Raw genomic sequence first — 17,548 nt, 5'->3', positions numbered from 1 at the left:
AACCATTGGAGCGACGGACCGTGTCTAGGAATGGAACACCTCGCGGGGGGAGGTCGACCCGTGGCGGGGAGCATAATGAGAAGAATTGATGGGAGGCGCATGCACAGGGTGGATGAAGAGCACGAGGGGATGCACAGGCGTTTACGGCGTGTCATTTGAACCCAACGATACCCATTTGGAAGGATGCTTTACCTTTATTGCTTTGCAGCGAGACGATCAAGAGGCCCTTGCATAAGGCGACACTGCAAGAAGGAAAGGTTTACTGTACGGAGGTATGGATTTTGAGAAATCAGGAGACACGACTGTGGGATCTTGGCGGCGATCGCCTATGGGGCAGGAACAGTACCTGGGTCAGATTCTAGACGTTTCATGGGTCCCCAGGCGCTTGAGTCCAGCTCAATTGAAGATGGTCGCCTACGTATCCTAAGTGTTGTTGTTGTTGTTGTTGTCTCATAGGTCGGGTAGTTGAAGACGACTTTTTCGCCGAGCTGAATAGACTAGAAGCCAAGCAATGATTCAGTGAATATGAGTCAGTCTAGATGTTGGACAAGAACTCAGACAAGTCTCGATTGAAGGAAATGGAGCTAATAGTGAATGGCTTAGTAGTTAATATCCACTTTAACAATCGTACGAGAAGAGAAGATGGAAGACCGAGGGCATTCTCACTTGGGTCCTAGCGCGAGAAGCGCCAACGTTATGTAACCGTTGAAGATGTGTCCGGTGCCGGAAGGATTTGCCTGGTTGAGAAAAGAAGCGCTTTCTGTCGGTGACACATGGCCAACTGAGATTTCGCCCTTTTTCGCCCTTGGATGACAACGGCGACGGCCGGGACCAATTGGAAGCAGAGTTCGAGGGTGCGAAAAAGAGACGACGGTTTTGGCCCCTCTCGGAAAAGAAGGAATCTGGGCCAATCATGAACGAGGTATTTTCTTTACCCAGGTCTCGTTGGTGTCGATGAGTCTGACTCGGCCCTGTCCTGGTGGCATGGATGTGGATGTACCGGACAGTATTCCACATGTTGCGTCTGCATGTAACCCGTACCCTGCTGGATGTGAATGTGGACCAGATGCTGTTTTGAGGTTTGAGATGAGAAGGAAGAGCCACGAATCTGCATAACCGTTGTTGAATTGAGAAGGGTATTTTATGTCGTTGCCTGACTGATAACCTTGATGATGATGGATGAACGTGCTTCACGTGCAAGGTACAATCTACAACTTACCCGACGCCTTGGCCACTCGGCGTCCCCTTCGGCTGAGCTGAAAGGTGAGCGGGCAAGCGACATGCCGGTGGGGAAGGAGGCATCGGCAACCGGCAGACGAGAAAGTCACCGGTGACTTTCCTGAATGGGGCAAGAAGCGCGGAGTTGCTTGGAGAGGGAAGGAAGCGAAAGACGGAACCGAAACGGACGGATTCTATGGGTCAGAGACGCCCTTTCCGAACCGCCGACTGTCTCTGAATCTTTCTCAGCACTTCCTTTTCCTCAACCTTTTTTCCTCCTCCCTCTCTTTTTCTCCTCTTCCATCCAACCAACTCAACCCTCTCCACACTGTCAAGAGAGAGCAATTGCTTCGCTTTTGTCTCGCTTGTTCATTGCGACCGAGTGTAGCCCCTCGTCGCTTTTTTCGCTGGCATTTTTGCCCCTCCACACACCCTCAACTTCGACCGTTGCCCCTCCGGTTCGCTCTACTCACCGAAGCCTTCTCCGCCTCGACTTGAATCAACGAGCATAGTCGGATTCTCGCAATCATGGACGCCGTCCTTCGCCAGTCCAAGGCCATGTGCCCCTTCTTGAAGACGGCCTCGCCTGCCACCCTGCGCGCCCTGTCCACCTCGACCCGTCCCCAGGCCGCTCTCCCCTCGACGGCTGCCGCCTCTCCCTGCGGCGGCACCATGTCCAAGCTTCAGCTGCTCGGTCAGCGGTGCCCCGTCATGGGCAAGGCCATGGCTGTCCAGACGGCCAAGCACCGCGCCGCTGCCTCGGTTCGAGCCTTCTCTGGTCACTCCAAGACCGGCAAGGCCAAGATTCACACCAGCCGTAACCAGGAGGCCCGCGCCGTCGACCGCCCGCTCTTCGAGGGTCGCGACAATGGTATGTTCTCGACGCCACTAATATTGGCATCATCACATGTTGCCCGGTCTCAATTGATCTTCAGCTGACACTGAATGCAGCCCCCATTCCTCCTGGAACCAACCCGAATCGAAAGGCTACCTCGGCCTCTCCCGTCGCTGCTGCCGCCGCCGCCGGCTTCCACTCTCCTGGCAAATTCGACTATGAAGGCTTCTACAATGCCGAGCTCGACAAGAAGCACAAGGACAAGTCGTATCGCTATTTCAACAACATCAATCGTCTGGCCAAGGAATTCCCCCGCGCGCATATGTCTGACAAGGAGGATCGAGTAACTGTCTGGTGCGCAAACGATTACCTGGGCATGGGTCGAAACACTCATGTCTTGAACAAGATGCATGAAACCCTCGAGGAGTATGGCGCTGGTGCTGGTGGAACCCGAAACATCTCCGGTCACAATAGGCACGCTGTCGAGCTCGAGGGTACGCTGGCCAAGTTGCACGCCAAGGAGGCGGCTCTTGTGTTCAGCTCATGCTATGTGGCCAACGACGCGACCCTGGCAACACTGGGTAGTAAGATGCCCGATTGTGTGATTCTGTCGGATAGCCTGAACCATGCCTCCATGATCCAGGGTATCCGACACTCTGGAACCAAGAAGATTGTGTTCAAGCACAACGACATCCAGGACCTTGAGGCAAAGCTTGCGTCTCTGCCGCTGCACGTACCCAAGATCATCGCCTTTGAGTCGGTGTACAGCATGTGCGGCTCCATTGGTCCAATTGAGGAGATTTGCGACCTTGCTGAAAAGTACGGCGCCATCACCTTTCTCGATGAAGTCCATGCTGTCGGCATGTACGGTCCTCATGGTGCTGGTGTTGCTGAGCACCTGGACTGGGAGGCGCATGTCAAGGGCGCCCCTCGAGGAACTATCATGGACCGCATTGACATCATTACTGGCACTCTGGGCAAGGCGTATGGCTGCGTTGGTGGATACATTGCCGGCAGCTCCAAGCTCGTTGACATGATTCGCTCTCTGGCTCCTGGCTTCATCTTCACCACTTCGCTGCCTCCTGCGACCATGGCTGGCGCCAAGACGTCGATTGAGTATCAGATGGAGTATGATGGTGACCGACGACTCCAGCAGTTGCACACTCGGGCTGTCAAGGAGGCGATGAACGCCCGAGACATCCCCGTAATTCCTAACCCCTCCCACATCATCCCCATCCTTGTTGGAAACGCGGAGACTGCCAAGGCGGCTTCCGACATGCTTCTCAACGACTACCGAATCTATGTGCAGTCGATCAACTACCCCACTGTCCCTGTTGGTCAGGAGCGTCTCCGAATCACTCCCACCCCTGGACACACCAAGGAGTACCGAGATCAGCTCGTCCAGGCTGTTGACGAGATCTGGACTCGGCTCAACATTAAGCGAACTTCTGATTGGGCGGCCGAGGGCGGCTTCATCGGTGTTGGCGAGGAGGGCAACGTTCAGGAGCCTCTCTGGACTGACAAGCAGCTCAACGTGGAGCAGGCGACCGAGGAGATCAAGGCCACTGGCAATGCGGCCAATGGCATCACCGAGGCGCTCCTTGAGCTCGAGTCGAGGCAGACTTCCGAGGCTGCCACGGCTGCCTAAATGCCGTCCAAGTGCAAAGGGATAAATGTCCCTGCACATGCTGCGGCTGGTGAATGAGTCGCAGCAGCAATCAAGTTCCTTTCTACTACAACCATTTGAGAGATATCTATTACAATCTATACCAGCTCTGACTGGATGGATCTGAGAATTGAATACTTTTTTGCCCATGCCGCATAATGTGGCGCATATGGGGAACCAACACATATTCTTGACCCTCTTGTCTCGTGTGCCTACATGCTTGTCTTTGCCTCTTGTTGACCCTCTTGACCCTTCTGACCTCTAATGGTGTTTGCTTTTATATATGCCTTTGACTGTCTGTGTCCGTGCTGTTAGTGATTGCCAGGGTCTGTTTGCTCCGTTCCTCCGTCCCTCCGTTGTGGTTGTGGCTTTTGGGAGCGGAAAAACGTTTCACCGACAGCCAGTGGAGGCGTGACTCGGAGGCCAGGCCGGAGGATCGGCGCAATTTTGGGTCTCCGTGTCCGTTCCCAAGGACCAGGACCCTTGCATTTCGGACGGCTTCAGCAAGTGAAACGGCGTCCGAGGCGGCCGTTGGAGCAGTCGAGCACATGAGCCCTTGTCGAGGTCGAGAATGCCTCCGACTCTCCTGCTCCGTTTCCTTTCCAAACCACTTTTCTGCCGTCATAGCGACAGGATAATAGGCATGACAAGATGAGTCCCGGCATTGTCCCATCCAAGAACAAGGGCCCCAAGGCCTGCACGACATGCGCCAAGGCAAAGGCCAGATGCGTCCCGGGCCCTGAAGGGAGCCTCAAGTGCGACAGGTGAGCCGAGATGATTGGCCTGGCTGGTTAAGGTGCCATGTCAGGCCGTCAAGGTTTGTTGTGTGTAAGTTGGAACTGGCCGCTGACGAGAGACGCATTGCCAACCCCCAGGTGTCACCGGCTGGACAAGACATGTATGTCCCAGACTCCGGCTCCGCCCCGGCCCCGGAAGAGCCCCAAGTTGTCCAAGATTGCCGCTCTGGAGAAGCGTCTGGAGGAGCTGTCGTCCCATGTACGGCACGACTCCTCAAGCAGGTCCCCCACACCGTCCCCCGAGGCAGAGACAGAGCCAGTGTCGGAGCTCTGCAGCAAGACCGACAGCTGGGACTTTAACCACATTTTCCCTCTGAAGCAGAGTGCTGATAGTCAAACACCCCATCCACCGGCGTCAGAACCAGGCAAGCGGCGCCCATGGGACTCATGGTGGCCTACGCCACACGAGGCCGAGCTGCTGCTGGCAAACTATAGGAACATCCACGCGTGTCTGTTCCCCTTTGTGAGGGTGCCGGAGCATCTCACGGCGCTCGAGGTGCGAGAGAACCGGCCGTTCATGTGGAAGGCCATCATGATGGTGGGGTGCTTCCTCGATGGGGCAAGACAGGTCAAGCTGGGTGAGGAGCTGTTGGCTGAGATTGGCCGGGCGGCGGTTGTGGATGGGCTGAAGAGCCTGGATCTGCTGCATGGGTTGCAGATGTTGGTAGCATGGTGGGTTCTTGGACGCATTGCGAGTTGAGCAGCACTGACCTTGGCGCAGGTTTCACTATGCACTCAAGGGCTCACAGGTTACGAACCTGCTCTTCCTTGCTCGGTCCATGTGCGTCAACTTGACTTTCAAGGAGGATGCTAGTTTGCAAGGGGAAGCCATGGAGCGGAACCTCGACCATATGAGAGCATATGCCGGGACATATTATCTCAACACTTTGTAAGTACCCTTGCTGTTTTGAAGACAATTGCTTATCCTTTTGCAGAGTGTTTACGGCAAACAAGAGACCGGATGTTCTCATGAACACTAGTTCCCTGGAGACATGCTGCAAGGCGCTTGAGGCAAACATGCAGTATCCTTCTGATGAGTATTTGGTGAAGCTGGTGAGGATTCAACAGCTGGCTCAGTCCATATCTCTCACCATGACTGTCGAAAATATCGGCCAACATGCTATGAAGCTACCTTTAACAATGGTGGTGCGCTCATTCCAGGATCAGCTTGATCAGTACAGGAATTCTCTTGGTCCACGCTTTTCCGGCAATGGTGAGTAACTCGCCATTAACATTAATACTAGACGCTAATATGTGTGCTAGATAATCTCAAGTCGCATATTCATGTGGCAGAGGTCCTCCTCTACGAGATTGCCCTCTCGGATCAACACTCTACAGCCTCATACATGCCCTTGACCGACCGCCTTCAGCTCCTCTGGGGCTGCCTCAGGTCGCTCAAGTCTTTCTTCGATCTCCGCTTCTCACATCGTGAGCTCGAAAGGCCGCGGTTCCTGTGCATGAGCGCGTCCGACTTTGTCTATACCATCATCACGGGCATCAAGCTCATGACGCTGCAACTGCCTGGATGGAACCTCGCCAGCATTCACAACGAGCTCGACATGACCGAGGTGATGGACCAGCAGGTTCGCGATCTGGTGGTCATCGTCGCGCGGCGCAAACAGGGCAACATCCTAGGCACGGCGACGCCCTCAGGTGTTCCGGCGCCGCAGCCCCCTGAGGATCCGTTCGAGAGGCTTTTGCGGCAACTCAAGACGCTGAGGGACCTAGTCAAGGTGGAGCTGAAGCGGCTTGTGGCCGGGACTGCGAACCCTCAGGTCGTCGAGTTTAGCCAAGACATTTTGATGGGTGACTTCTCCAGCGATTTCTGGCAGGGATCTACGCAGGGGTTTAATGTTTGGAATATTGTGGGGGATCCAGGCGTGTTGGATGAGTCTATGCAATGAGATGATGCGATCGTATAAAGAATGGATGAGCTGAGCCGGCTCTCTGGCGTTGGAATATCTAGTTATGAGATTACTTGGGCGGGCGTTGATGAGGGAGTGAACTATTCAGGGGCTTAGGGGGTTATCTGGTACATGTTGAATGGCTGGCCCTCTTGAAGATAATCAAGTGTATTTTATTGTTTATATATGCGAAGCTTAATGCTTTTCGATCCCTCAGTTGAACTACGCCTCGATGTCCGCAGCCTCAACAGCCTTGACCTTGGCCATGGTCAACCATCTAAGATCACCGTTGCCAGTGGCCTTTCGAATGGCATAGAGCTCGTCCAAGAAGGCGGGCACAAACGTACCCGGCCCGCGGACCTCGCTTCTCTCGGCGGCGAACTCGGCCGCAAGTCCGAACATGACGGTGCCGGCTACGGCAGCCAGTAGCGGATCGGCTCCGTACGCGGCAACCATGGCGCTCACAGTGGTGCCGAGGGTGCAACCGGTACCTGTGACTTCACCAAGATAAGGGTGTCCATTGCTAATAGCCAGCGTGCGGGATCCGTCGCTGACAAGGTCGACGGCGCCTGTCAGGAGAACCACGTTGCGGCGCGTTTTCGCGATGGAACGCACAAGCGAAGCTTTCTGGGCAAGGGTCAAGGATGAAGTAGAGTCTACGCCTCGTTGGGTGATTGTAGCTCCTGCCACGGTCTGGATCTCGCCCTCGTTACCCTTGATGACGGTGAAATGGCCTGCGTCGAGGAGGGACTTGACGGCGTTGCGGCGGACAGATGTTGCGCCAGCGCTGAGCGGTTAACATTTTGTTACCATCAACAGGAGTTGAACTTACCCGACTGGGTCTAGGACAATAGGGCGTCCGGCGTTATTGTAGGCTTTGATGGCTTGGATATAGTTCTTGAGGCCGTCAGGGGTTACGGTGCCCATGTTGACGACGAGGGCGCCGCCAAGCTTGGCCAGGTCGGCGGCTTCTTCTGCGTAGTTTGCCATGATTGGGGAGGCACCTACACAGAGGGCAACGTTGGCGGCAAAGTTCTGGACGACCTGGATCTTCTTAGCTTTGAACATGTCTATGTAAGGGTGAGATATACCAGGTTGGTCATGTTGTGCGTCAGGGGAGTGGTATTAGCTACAGCGCCGACGACTTCGGGGATCTTGGCGGTTATAACCTGGCTGAGGAGATCACGAGAGGCAGCAGCCGGATCACGAGCGGCGATGATGGCGCTCACGACGGCAACGCCATCGAGGGCCTTGGTCGGCGAGCGGGCAGCTGTGAGGACGGAGCCGGCGTTGGAGCCGTTGACGCCGCCGATACAAACAGTAGGTACGGCGCCGTGGCCGGCGGCCGCGAGGGCGGAGAGGATCTCACAAACGCCAGAGGGGCCGATGATGGACTTTGTGTCCTTCTTGCTGGAATAGGGGGTTAGTTGGTGGTTGGTGAGGTGATGTTTTGATTCTTACGTCTGGGTTGAATAGACGGTTCCAAGACCGAGATAGTCGGCGCCAGCTTCACAAGCCTTGAGAGCTTCCTCTTTAGAGCTTGCAGTGACACCGATGATCTTGTCAGGTCCCAAGAGGTTCCTGGCTTCCTCAAAGGCTGAATCATCAAAGTCAGCTTTTGCCATCTCACACAGGCTCATCTCAACATACCCATATCATCTTGTCCAATATGAACACCCTCACATCCAACTTCGACAGCAACATCAACACGATCGTTGATGAGCAAGGGAACGTTGTACCGCTGTGACACGGCGTGCAGCTTCTTGGCCGTCTCGACAGCCACGGCACGCTCGCTGTGCTTGTCGCGGTACTGCAGGACAGTGACGCCGCCCCTCAGCGCTGCCTCTACGATCTTCTCGAGGTCACCATCGCCGAGGATGGCGGGGGTCGAGTCGGTGACGAGGTAGAGGCCGTAGTTGACGGATGGTTTGGCCATGGTTGTTGAGTGAGTCAGTTTGGGGCTGTTGGCGGGGTTAGCATGGATCTTGAGATTGATAAGATTAGATGCAAGTGAATATGACTTTTTTTAGGCAAATACCTGCAAAAGGTATGTTATTTGATCTTTGATCAAGATCTTGAGGTAGCTGAAGGGATCAAGTGTTTATCAAAGGTGGAGTGAGTTGAGTTGAGCCAAGTTGAGCGACTAAAATGTCAGTGGGTGAGTAATTATGACATGGGGCCATGATCGCGACATTGGCGGTGGAGGCCATAGACTCAACAACAACACAGTTAATAATCATACATTCTATCCTTGATGAGTCTATATCTTTCAAAAGACACTTTTTTTTATCCTTTGTTCCAGTCTATCCCCGTTGATGCTATGCCACAAAAACAACCCAAAGTTCCTATCATACAGTTTATCCCTCCTACACCTCATCACCTTAAAACCTCGAGATATCCCGTCCAAAGATCCAAGTAATCAACCAGTAAAACGGAATCATGATCTTGTTCTTCAGACTCATGCTCTTGGTCAGGTACGCAGTCCGCCAGAGGATCCACGCAGCTCTGCCCTTGAGCTCGTCGGCGCCCTTCTGGTGGATGGCCCTCCATCCGCCGAGGTACGCCATGGTGCCCCAGTTGCGGAAGTGGAACGGCGCCGTGGGAGCTCCTTGGGATGAAGTTCCCGAGTTGAAGCGCTTGCCGAGGTATGTGGCCTGCTGGCTGGCTACTTGGGCTGTTGCTGGGAAAGATCGGCCTTGGACGACGGCGCAGTCGCCGATGGCGAAGACGTCTGGGAGGGACTTTGTGATCGTGTTTCCGTTGTTGCCTTGGGATTCGACTTGCACGCGGAGGTGCTCGTCCACCTTGATGCCACCCGTCTTGCTGTCCTTGGCAATCTTGCCTGCGCTCTTGACCTCCTGGCCGACCAATCTCCCTACCAGAGGGTTCTGCATGAGACCAGTACTCCAGACGACAACACCCGCTGCCACCTCCTCTGGCTCCTCCTTAATCTTCATGAGCAGCACATCGTCGTCCTGTCTGATGCGCTGGAGGTGATGCTCCGTCTTGACGCGGATACCCCTGCGGCTAAACATGTTTGTCGCATATGCCGCCAAGTTGCGATCAAACATGGGGAGAACCTTGGGCGCAATGTCGTAGATGGTGATGGCCACATGCTCCATCAACTCCGGGTACATCTTTGCCAGATCCTCATGAATTAGGTCGTGCAACTCTGCCGCAAACTCAATGCCAGTAGGTCCTCCACCCACGACGGCAAAGTGTAGCAGACGCTTCCTCTGAACGTCGCTGGCACTTGGCAGAGCCGCCTGCTCAAACTTTTGTAGAACCTTGAGACGCACAGTTCTAGCATCTGTAGCATCTCTTAGGAAGCAGGCGTGCTCCTTGACACCTTCGACGCCAAATGTCTGGCTGTAACACCCAACAGCCACAACGAGCTTGTCATACGGCACCTGGAACTCAAGGCCCTTGAGCAGATCCTTCCCCGTGCGGGCCGTGACACCATCACGCTGATTAGCCTCGACAGTGATGGTCTTTGCCGCAAAGTCAATGTCTGACGCCCACGCCTGGTGGAACTCTGTCAGTCCCAACTTGCGGCAGGGCTCGACGGCAGCTCTAAACTCGAGCGTGCCAACGGCCGTGGAGGCGATGAGGGGAGTGAAGACAAAGTGGGAACGAGGCGAGATGAGGATCCGTGAGGCTTTTGAGGGATTGATTGTCCGGGCGAGGGCGTAGCCGGCCCATCCGGATCCGAGCACCACGATGCGTTCCTTGGAGTCGGCTGAAGTGAGACGTGTTAGTGATGTTATCGAATTGGGGATTTCCGAGATTGTAAAGATGATTCTTGAAAGAATCAAGAGATATATCCTTGGAGGATATCAAATATCAAGTAAGACTCACCATCTTGTGTTATCGTTCCTGCCAGTCTCTTGGAGATGACTCTATTCCCAGTTCCTCCCACCCTCACCAAAGCACGACTCGGCGGAAAACCAACCATTGCGAGACGATTCTCAAGCAAGACCCTCAAAGGCGTAAAGAAACAGAAACGAAAATAAAACCACCGAGAGAAGAAAAAAATCTGAAGGATCGAGTGTCGCCTTCCGTAGATAAGTGGTCGATGAATGCGCGCTCGTGCCCGTGTAAGTGGATTAGCCCAGCCAGTGGATTAGGTAGGCCTTAGCGAGAAGATTAGGATCCGGTTTCGGAAACAACGTTGAGATGAACAAGATGTCGATAATGCCTCAATTGCTCAATGGATTCGCAATTGGTTTGTTGAGACTGCTTTTGTCTGTGACTCTTTCTCTCCAGGCCGTGGCTAAGCGGGCTCCCTGTTGAATATTATATCAACCCTTCGTCACCTTTTCTAGGCCTCTCCGAATGCAGCTCTAGCTTCACCTCGGCCAGGTACAGCTGAACCGCCCGGCACATGCAGGGTACCTCTTCAAGGCTGGCGTCCCCTGCTAGCTCTGTTGTACCTGGTCATCCTCGTGACGTAGGTAGTAACCTCGTTCTCGAGGTGAGCCCGCCGCCACGATAATTCACCGGAGCTGTCCGAGTCCGCTCACCGTGTAAGAGTCTCCCCCACGAGCCTCTCCGCGTGCCCGTTGAATCGCATCTTCAGAGTCCCCGGCTGTCCGATAAACACGCCGTGACCCCGAACACGCCGAGTCAGACACTGAGAGTCTCTTCTGGTGACTCACTAGCTGACAGGCTCTCCTCTGTCCCGGTCTATCCCTGTCTTTACCACATGTCAGCGCCCGCCTTGGCTCAAAGCATCTTGATAATGTCAAAATATCTTCTCTTTTTACATAGAAAAATGAAACTTCTAGTTAGTTGCTTGTAGCGCCTCTACGTCATAGCCTGTCTATTTCCAAGCTTTTGTGTCAACAACTCCAGTCCCTCCCTTCAATTCCTCCCTTGGTCCGTCCCATCTCATTCTCATCTTACCTCCCTACTGCAACATGGCGTCCAGACTCTCGCCCAACACTCCTTCAATCTTGACAATCCATCGGTGCGTCTCCCGTTCGACCACCTCGTCGTCGTCCTCCTGCAGCTCGCTGATCCGAGGCAGCATCTCGTGCAGCATCGACAGCCACTCCTCTCCCAGCCTATCTGTCAGTGCCTGCTCGCACTTGACAGCCGCCAGTCGCACTGCAGCAGATTCAGATCGAAGGTGCTTCAGAAGTGCCGAGTTGAGCTCCTTCTGGTGAGCTTGTGAATCTGCCGCCGAGGCCAACTCTACCGTTGTCGGAATCAAGTCCTCTGTCACGTCGACTGACCCGGCATGTGAGAACTGCTCCATCAACACCGGCCCAACGGCACTGAAGTGTGCCGGCGCCTGCCAGAAGTCATCCTGATCGTGCTCGAAGCAGTTTGCCAACATCTGCAGCACCCTCGTCCACAGCTGTCGCTCCTCGGGCTTGTTGAGGTCCACCGTCTGTAGAACCTTCACTGCATCCTCCACAATGTACGTCGCGTAGTTGGTGACAATCGACTTGAGGTTTCCAAAGAAGACCTGCAGGAATCCATACACGCTGTACTGTCGCAGCGAACGGCCTGTCCGGTCACTCTTGGGCAGGCCGGAGCTTGACCACTCAATCAGTTGCACAAACACCGGCCGGAACGCCGCGTCGTTGAGCTTGTAGATCATCTTGAGCCCCTTGTCGTTTGCGCTCGCGTCTAGAGCGCTGAGCTTCAAGAGACTCTGCTCGCCCACCTCGCCCTTGGCATGTTCTTGTCGTCGAAGGTCAAAGGCCTTCATCAGAATGCCCGACAGGAGCGTGGCATTCTTGCTGATGCCAGACTTGGGGTGCTTGTCAATGGCCAAGCCCAGAACATCCAGATATTCCGCCACAGCCTGCATATGTTAGCTAGTGTCATGCAGCATCTGAAAATGTGACAACTTACAGAAAATCCAGAGCTCCTGGCGCTCTCCCAGGTTCGGTCCAAAGCCGAGAAGATCTCCTTCGCCTCGAGCTGCTTAGCCAGGAAGTGGAGACAATCAACGCGGCTTTCTCTTGTCTCATCCTCAAGATCAACCTCGGCTGACTTGTTGGACACCTCCAGGATGCGGTCGATGTAGGTCGAGAGCATGTAAGGGAGGTGTTCGGCGAGAGAGCTAATGAATCCGTAACTTGCCACGTGAAGCTCCTCATCCCGAGCGTCTTCCGCCAGGCTGTCGTTGAGGTAGGCGACGGCTTGGGGAATCGCGCTTGGCAGAACCGGCACAATGGCATCCTGTAACACGTCCACGAGCGATGTCAGGCACAGGAGAGCCATAACACGGAGACGTTCCTCAGACTGACCGAGGCAGTGCTCGCCAGCAATCGTAGTCGCTGCCGCCACCACTGCCTCGATATCCTTCTTGCCATACTTCTCGGCGATCTTGTCCACACATGTGACGGCAGTGTGCTTGTATCGCATGTCGTTGGACTCCCTGATTCCAGCTGTGAGCTGAGGCAGGAAGGCCAGCAACACAGATCTTGATGCTGGGTCTGTGTTGCTCTCCTGCTCGACTCGGACCTCGAGCGCCCGGAGAACCTTTTGTCGTAGCCCCATGTCTGGCCGGTCGAGCAGGTTCTCAACCGCCTTGATGAATTCGCCGATAGACAGCAAGTTGAGGTGGTTTGAGAGAGCCTGTCCGCACCGGTTATGGAGAGTCTTAGTCGCCTTAACCGTATCTGCAAGAACGAGGATGTTCTCGAGCAGTGTAGCGTACAGTTCCCTCAGTCGTGAAGCGTCCATATCATCCTTCTCCATCAAGCCTCCGATCTGAGCCCTGAGCTTCTTGTTGGCCAAGAAGCTAGGGAAGGCTGACAGCTGGCGGAGGGCAATCTCCTCAAGATCCTTCTTGTCCTTGTCCCTGTCATCGGTGATGCCAAGAAGGACAAACGAGATTCCGGGCTTAGGTTTGAACAGATCAGCGATGAGATCGAGCAGCTTGACAAGCGTTTCCAGCTGTGTCTGAATGCTGAAGTGGTTCAGCAGCTCAATCACGAATTGCAACAGGGCATCGCTGGGGCCATATCGATCAACCAGCATGCTAACGAGGGCGTGAAGGAAGTCTTGGGGTCCAAGGGTCTCAACCAGAGCAACAAAGAGACCGTGTCTCCGGTGGGCCGGGATGTGCTCGTAAGCAGTGGTGAAGCTCACGAGAATATCCGAGGCACCAGCAACAGGGCTCTTCTGTCCCTGACGCAGAGACTCGATCAATGGGGGGATGACCTCCTTGATAGTCTGAGCCACAACATGGGCAGAGTAGTCGTCGCTCTGGCGAAGAACTGAAGTACCCATGAAGGTGAAGATGGGCATAACACTGTGAAGCACCAGGTTTGGCGCAGTAGTAGCAAGGCTGGCGATCAAGAGGAGAGCAGCGTTCTGCACAACAGGGCTGGATGACTTCTGAATACAGTTGACAAGCAGATCGCCATAACCGCCGGAGCTGTCGATCTTGAGCTTCTTGTTGGCCTTGTACGTGGGCATCATGGCAAGAAGGCTTCGAAGGATGAGATTCTGCAGGTAGCCCAGCTCAGAGCCCACCACCGTTCTAAAGTGCTGGAGCTCAGACAGGGCTGTAAAGAGGCCGTCAAGAAGCTCGGGGTGCTCAACTGGGTTCGAGTTCTCGACCAACTGCAGAACGAAAGTAACCTTTCGCAGAGCTTGGCTCAGCTCAGGGGTGACCTGGGTGATGAGTCCACGATCACCTCCAGAGGAGCTGGTCCTGCGACGCTTGTTTGGCGGGGGCTCAGTTATCATCTTGGTTCCAGTTTGAATTGAGTCGAGGAAGTAGGTGAGGACATCGGTGGTCAACCGCACACTTCGCAGCATGTCCGAAGCCTCTGCGGGGACAACCGACTTAGAGTCACTGGCAGCAGTCGATTCCTGCGAGATCTCCAGCAGTTGCTCAGCCGCTATGAACTTGATCTCGGGCTTCATTGAGGACCACATCTTCTTGATTCGGGCAAAGATGGCGCGGATGAGATCAGCCTTCTCCCTCTGCTCCGGCTCCCTTAGGAACTCTAGGAAGAACTCGAGTCCGGCGGTATCGTTGGGAACAACAACATCAACAAACCGAGTATCCATATCCGACTTGTCCAAGCGCTCCGAGTTGCAAAGCTGGGCCGCCTCATCTTCGCTCAAACCGGCCCACCACTGCAGAGCGGGAAGCAGGAGTTGAGTCCTTGTCGTGGTGCTAACTCCGCGGACTTCGTTAACAGTCTTCAACAGCCTGTTCTTGACAAGAATCAGGGGGGTGTTGACGATATGGGAGGCGAGGAACTGAAGAAGGGCCAGTCTTCCGGGTTGAGACAAGTGGTCCTTCTTATCAAGGGCAGCATCAGGCTTGGACTGGTATTTTCCTTGCTCAATCGCTGTCTTGAGAACAGCAGAAATGTGCTCAGGGTCCATGACACATTCCTCAACAGTCGGCAGAATCTGCAAGTGGAGGACCTTGGCGACGACATCGGAAGTCAGTGAATTTGTGTCCTTGGATTTTCCATACAGAGTCTCGGCACCCCAGATCGTGAGCCCCTTAGAAGGAACTGGTGGAACGTATAGACTGGTGAGAACGGTGATCAAGTCGGCAGCGGCCTGGCGAACTCGTTTCGAAGGATCGCTCAGCGCAGAAATGCAGTAAGGGAGCAGAGCTTGGAGGTCAGTCTTGTCAGAGTCGCCAACCTTGAGCCTCCTCTTGACCATTTCGAGCGCCGCAACTCTGGCCAATGCGGGATACGGGCCACACCAGATGCGGATAAAGAAGCTAAAGTAGGTGCAGTCCTTGAAAGCTGATTGACGGTGGAGCTTGGGGTTTTGCTCGAATTCGGAGAGTAGACTGGAGTTTTGAGAGCTCTCGGAAACAATGGAGAAGAAGGCGTGGCTAAACTCGTCGAAAATCTCCGAGGGTTGGGGTTGAAGGCAAGGCGAGAGGGACTCGGATCGATCAGAGAGCTCCTTGAGAAGCAGGCCCAGATCTTGAGGCGCCTTCTTTTCCTCCGTACCGTCGTTCATCTCCTGGTCATCCTTGGCGGCTTCGGGCAGTCTTCTGGAACGGAACGAAAGATCAAGCTTCATCTCCAACTCCTCGATATCGAACTTGACTTCCTCGAGAACAGACTGGATGGTATCGCCAGACTTGCCGGTGCTCTGGGACAGAGTGATCAAGGCCGAACCCAATTCCCGTCGGAGCGCGCCATCCTCGTCGTTGTCGTCGTTGAGTCGATGTGCGGTCAGGATCAGAGACTTGAAGATGACTGAAACTTGCTTGTCCTTCAGGATCGGGCTGCTCAGGATCGTGATAATAGTCGCCAATCCTCGAGCATCGCCCTTCTTGGTGAGTCTTTCGATCAGAGCGAGGCAAAGACCGTTGGCCAGCTTGTCAACTCGGCGCTCCTGTCCAATCTCAACAAGGAGCTTGCCAATGTCGGCAACCTTCATTAGTGCCTTGGTGGTCTTGCTGCTCATCTGCTTCGCGGATCGGTACTGCGCCAGGATGGCCAGGCACACCAGACCAGGGCGTACCGTGTCGTTGGTCCAACCGTAGACTGTCTGGTCCATGAACGCGGTCACAGCTCCATCCTCAAGATTTCCCTTGGACACAAACACGGCAATCGCCATGTAAGAGGCAATTTGAACACTGGGAACCTTCTTCATAACCAATGATTCCGCAAAGATGGGACCGAGGCGATGAAGCAGAGCTTGGTCGTTCTCGCTCTGGACCGCGGCCCGGCCTGACCTCGTCTTGTCCAGAATGCCACTGATAGCCTCAGTCATGATACCTGCCCAGAAAGAAACCAGGGCAGGATAGTTGTATTGCATGCGGCATGACTCGAGGGTGTACTCGGAAATGAGGGTCAAGAAGGAAGGGTGCTGGATAGCCTGGCGAACCAAAACAGATCGGGGAGGCGAGGTAACGGATCGAATGTAAGGGTCGAGGAAGCGGAAGTCGTGTGGGATCTTGTTGGGAAGAATCGATAGAAGGGTCGCGAAGGCCGGGATCGAGTGGTAGGGGAGAAATGCGAGAAGCAGAGCTTGGGTATTTTCCTCATGGATTCTGTCAAAGCTTAGCCTTTTATCCCATCTCCGTCAAGGATGAAATTTCGTACCTAAATCTTCGGATGAGCCATTCAATAGACTTGATAGCAGGCATTAGCCTAAGGCGACTGCCTGCGAGGCGCAGGAAGGCCCCGACTCGACGGTCCAGCTCCTCATTCTCAGAGGCTGTAAGCTGAGTACGGTCTTGGTTCTGACTCTCCTCGCTAAAGATTGTAGCCTGGAAAGGCGCAAATCTCGCATCGAGCTGGCAAAGTTCCTCGAAGCCCTGGAAGCAGGTGGTGTAGAGAGTCTGGTAGTTCTGGGTTGCGGCGACTCGAGGTTCCCAGATCAGCGATTTGGAATGCGCAGCCTTTTGCGCCTTGACGTTGAGAGTCGACTTTGAGTTGGCGGCCACCTGCGCCAATTGAGCAGCGAGAGAGGTGGCCATGATGACGGGGGCTGCACCTCAGGCTCGGGCAGGGGAGGGGAATGGTTGATGTGAAGGTCGTCCTTGAAGGCAGCGGAAGTGAGGCCTGCGCCGAAATTTTTTGGCACGGGGAAAAAGATGGCCTGGAGATTTTGTTATCGATAAGAGGAACTCTCCATAACAGGCTGCAGCTGGTAGGTTCATGTGGGTGTGTCTACCCCACCATTTGACCCACCAGCCATGGAATCCTGGCTCGATCTGTTCAGCTTCTGCCATGACATAACTCGAATTATGATGGTTGGGAAGGAGTTTCTTTTTCTTTTCTGTTTTTGGATTGGCTGGTTTCTTGATAGTTTGAATTGTGTTCACTTCCATGCTGTAGCTCGCCTCTATTCGTTTCGAGCATTGATGTTCGAACACGTGGTCTTCTAACGTTGGCTCCAGTATCATAAGGGACACGACGTTGAAGGACGTCATTAGATACCTACGCTGACAAGCAAGTCTATTAAGTCCGTTACTCCAAATAGTCAATCGCCTCACATTCGCCTTCCAGCTTCATTCCCCTGCTCTGCCGGCTTGTCTCTTGTAGAAGCAAACACTTGTCGGCCCACTTCTGCCTCCAGCGCCGGCTATCACGATGCTTCATTGGTTCGCAACCCCCACAACGGCGCAAGTAGGCACATGCGAAACGGTGGGACGCAGCCTGTGATGGCT

General features: G+C 54.4%; 5 protein-coding genes across 5 annotated transcripts; 2 read left to right on the top strand and 3 right to left on the bottom strand.

Moving 5' to 3' along the window:
* Positions 1-1,746: 1,746 nt before the first annotated feature.
* On the top strand, positions 1,747-3,701 carry LRP88_09783 (5-aminolevulinic acid synthase HemA; the record flags this gene model as incomplete). The annotated part of the gene is made up of 2 exons (XM_083246261.1): positions 1,747-2,089; positions 2,170-3,701. The coding sequence occupies 2 exons, from the start codon at positions 1,747-1,749 to the stop codon at positions 3,699-3,701; spliced, it is 1,875 nt and encodes a 624-aa protein (XP_083097374.1).
* A 669-nt stretch (positions 3,702-4,370) lies between these two features.
* Positions 4,371-6,420, top strand: LRP88_09782 (uncharacterized protein; the record flags this gene model as incomplete). The annotated part of the gene is made up of 5 exons (XM_083246260.1): positions 4,371-4,483; positions 4,595-5,188; positions 5,238-5,405; positions 5,497-5,729; positions 5,780-6,420. The coding sequence occupies 5 exons, from the start codon at positions 4,371-4,373 to the stop codon at positions 6,418-6,420; spliced, it is 1,749 nt and encodes a 582-aa protein (XP_083097373.1).
* A 222-nt stretch (positions 6,421-6,642) lies between these two features.
* LRP88_09781 (bifunctional hydroxyethylthiazole kinase/thiamine-phosphate diphosphorylase) lies at positions 6,643-8,356 on the bottom strand (the record flags this gene model as incomplete). The annotated part of the gene is made up of 5 exons (XM_083246259.1): positions 6,643-7,170; positions 7,258-7,464; positions 7,512-7,830; positions 7,882-8,017; positions 8,071-8,356. 5 exons carry the CDS (start codon positions 8,354-8,356, stop codon positions 6,643-6,645), a joined length of 1,476 nt encoding a protein of 491 aa, XP_083097372.1.
* A 445-nt stretch (positions 8,357-8,801) lies between these two features.
* LRP88_09780 (uncharacterized protein) lies at positions 8,802-10,375 on the bottom strand (the record flags this gene model as incomplete). Its single annotated transcript, XM_083246258.1, has 2 exons — positions 8,802-10,159; positions 10,279-10,375. 2 exons carry the CDS (start codon positions 10,373-10,375, stop codon positions 8,802-8,804), a joined length of 1,455 nt encoding a protein of 484 aa, XP_083097371.1.
* A 954-nt stretch (positions 10,376-11,329) lies between these two features.
* Positions 11,330-16,855, bottom strand: LRP88_09779 (snoRNA-binding rRNA-processing protein UTP10; the record flags this gene model as incomplete). Its single annotated transcript, XM_083246257.1, has 3 exons — positions 11,330-12,235; positions 12,286-16,426; positions 16,479-16,855. 3 exons carry the CDS (start codon positions 16,853-16,855, stop codon positions 11,330-11,332), a joined length of 5,424 nt encoding a protein of 1,807 aa, XP_083097370.1.
* Between the last annotated feature and the right edge of the window lie 693 nt (positions 16,856-17,548).

The sequence above is a fragment of the Fusarium phalaenopsidis genome (assembly GCF_050370095.1).
Source record: "Fusarium phalaenopsidis strain FUZ10S chromosome Unknown contig_32304, whole genome shotgun sequence".
NCBI lineage: Eukaryota > Fungi > Ascomycota > Sordariomycetes > Hypocreales > Nectriaceae > Fusarium > Fusarium phalaenopsidis.
Note: the sequence above shows the minus strand (reverse complement) of the source record. Positions and strands in the feature narration are given on the sequence as shown.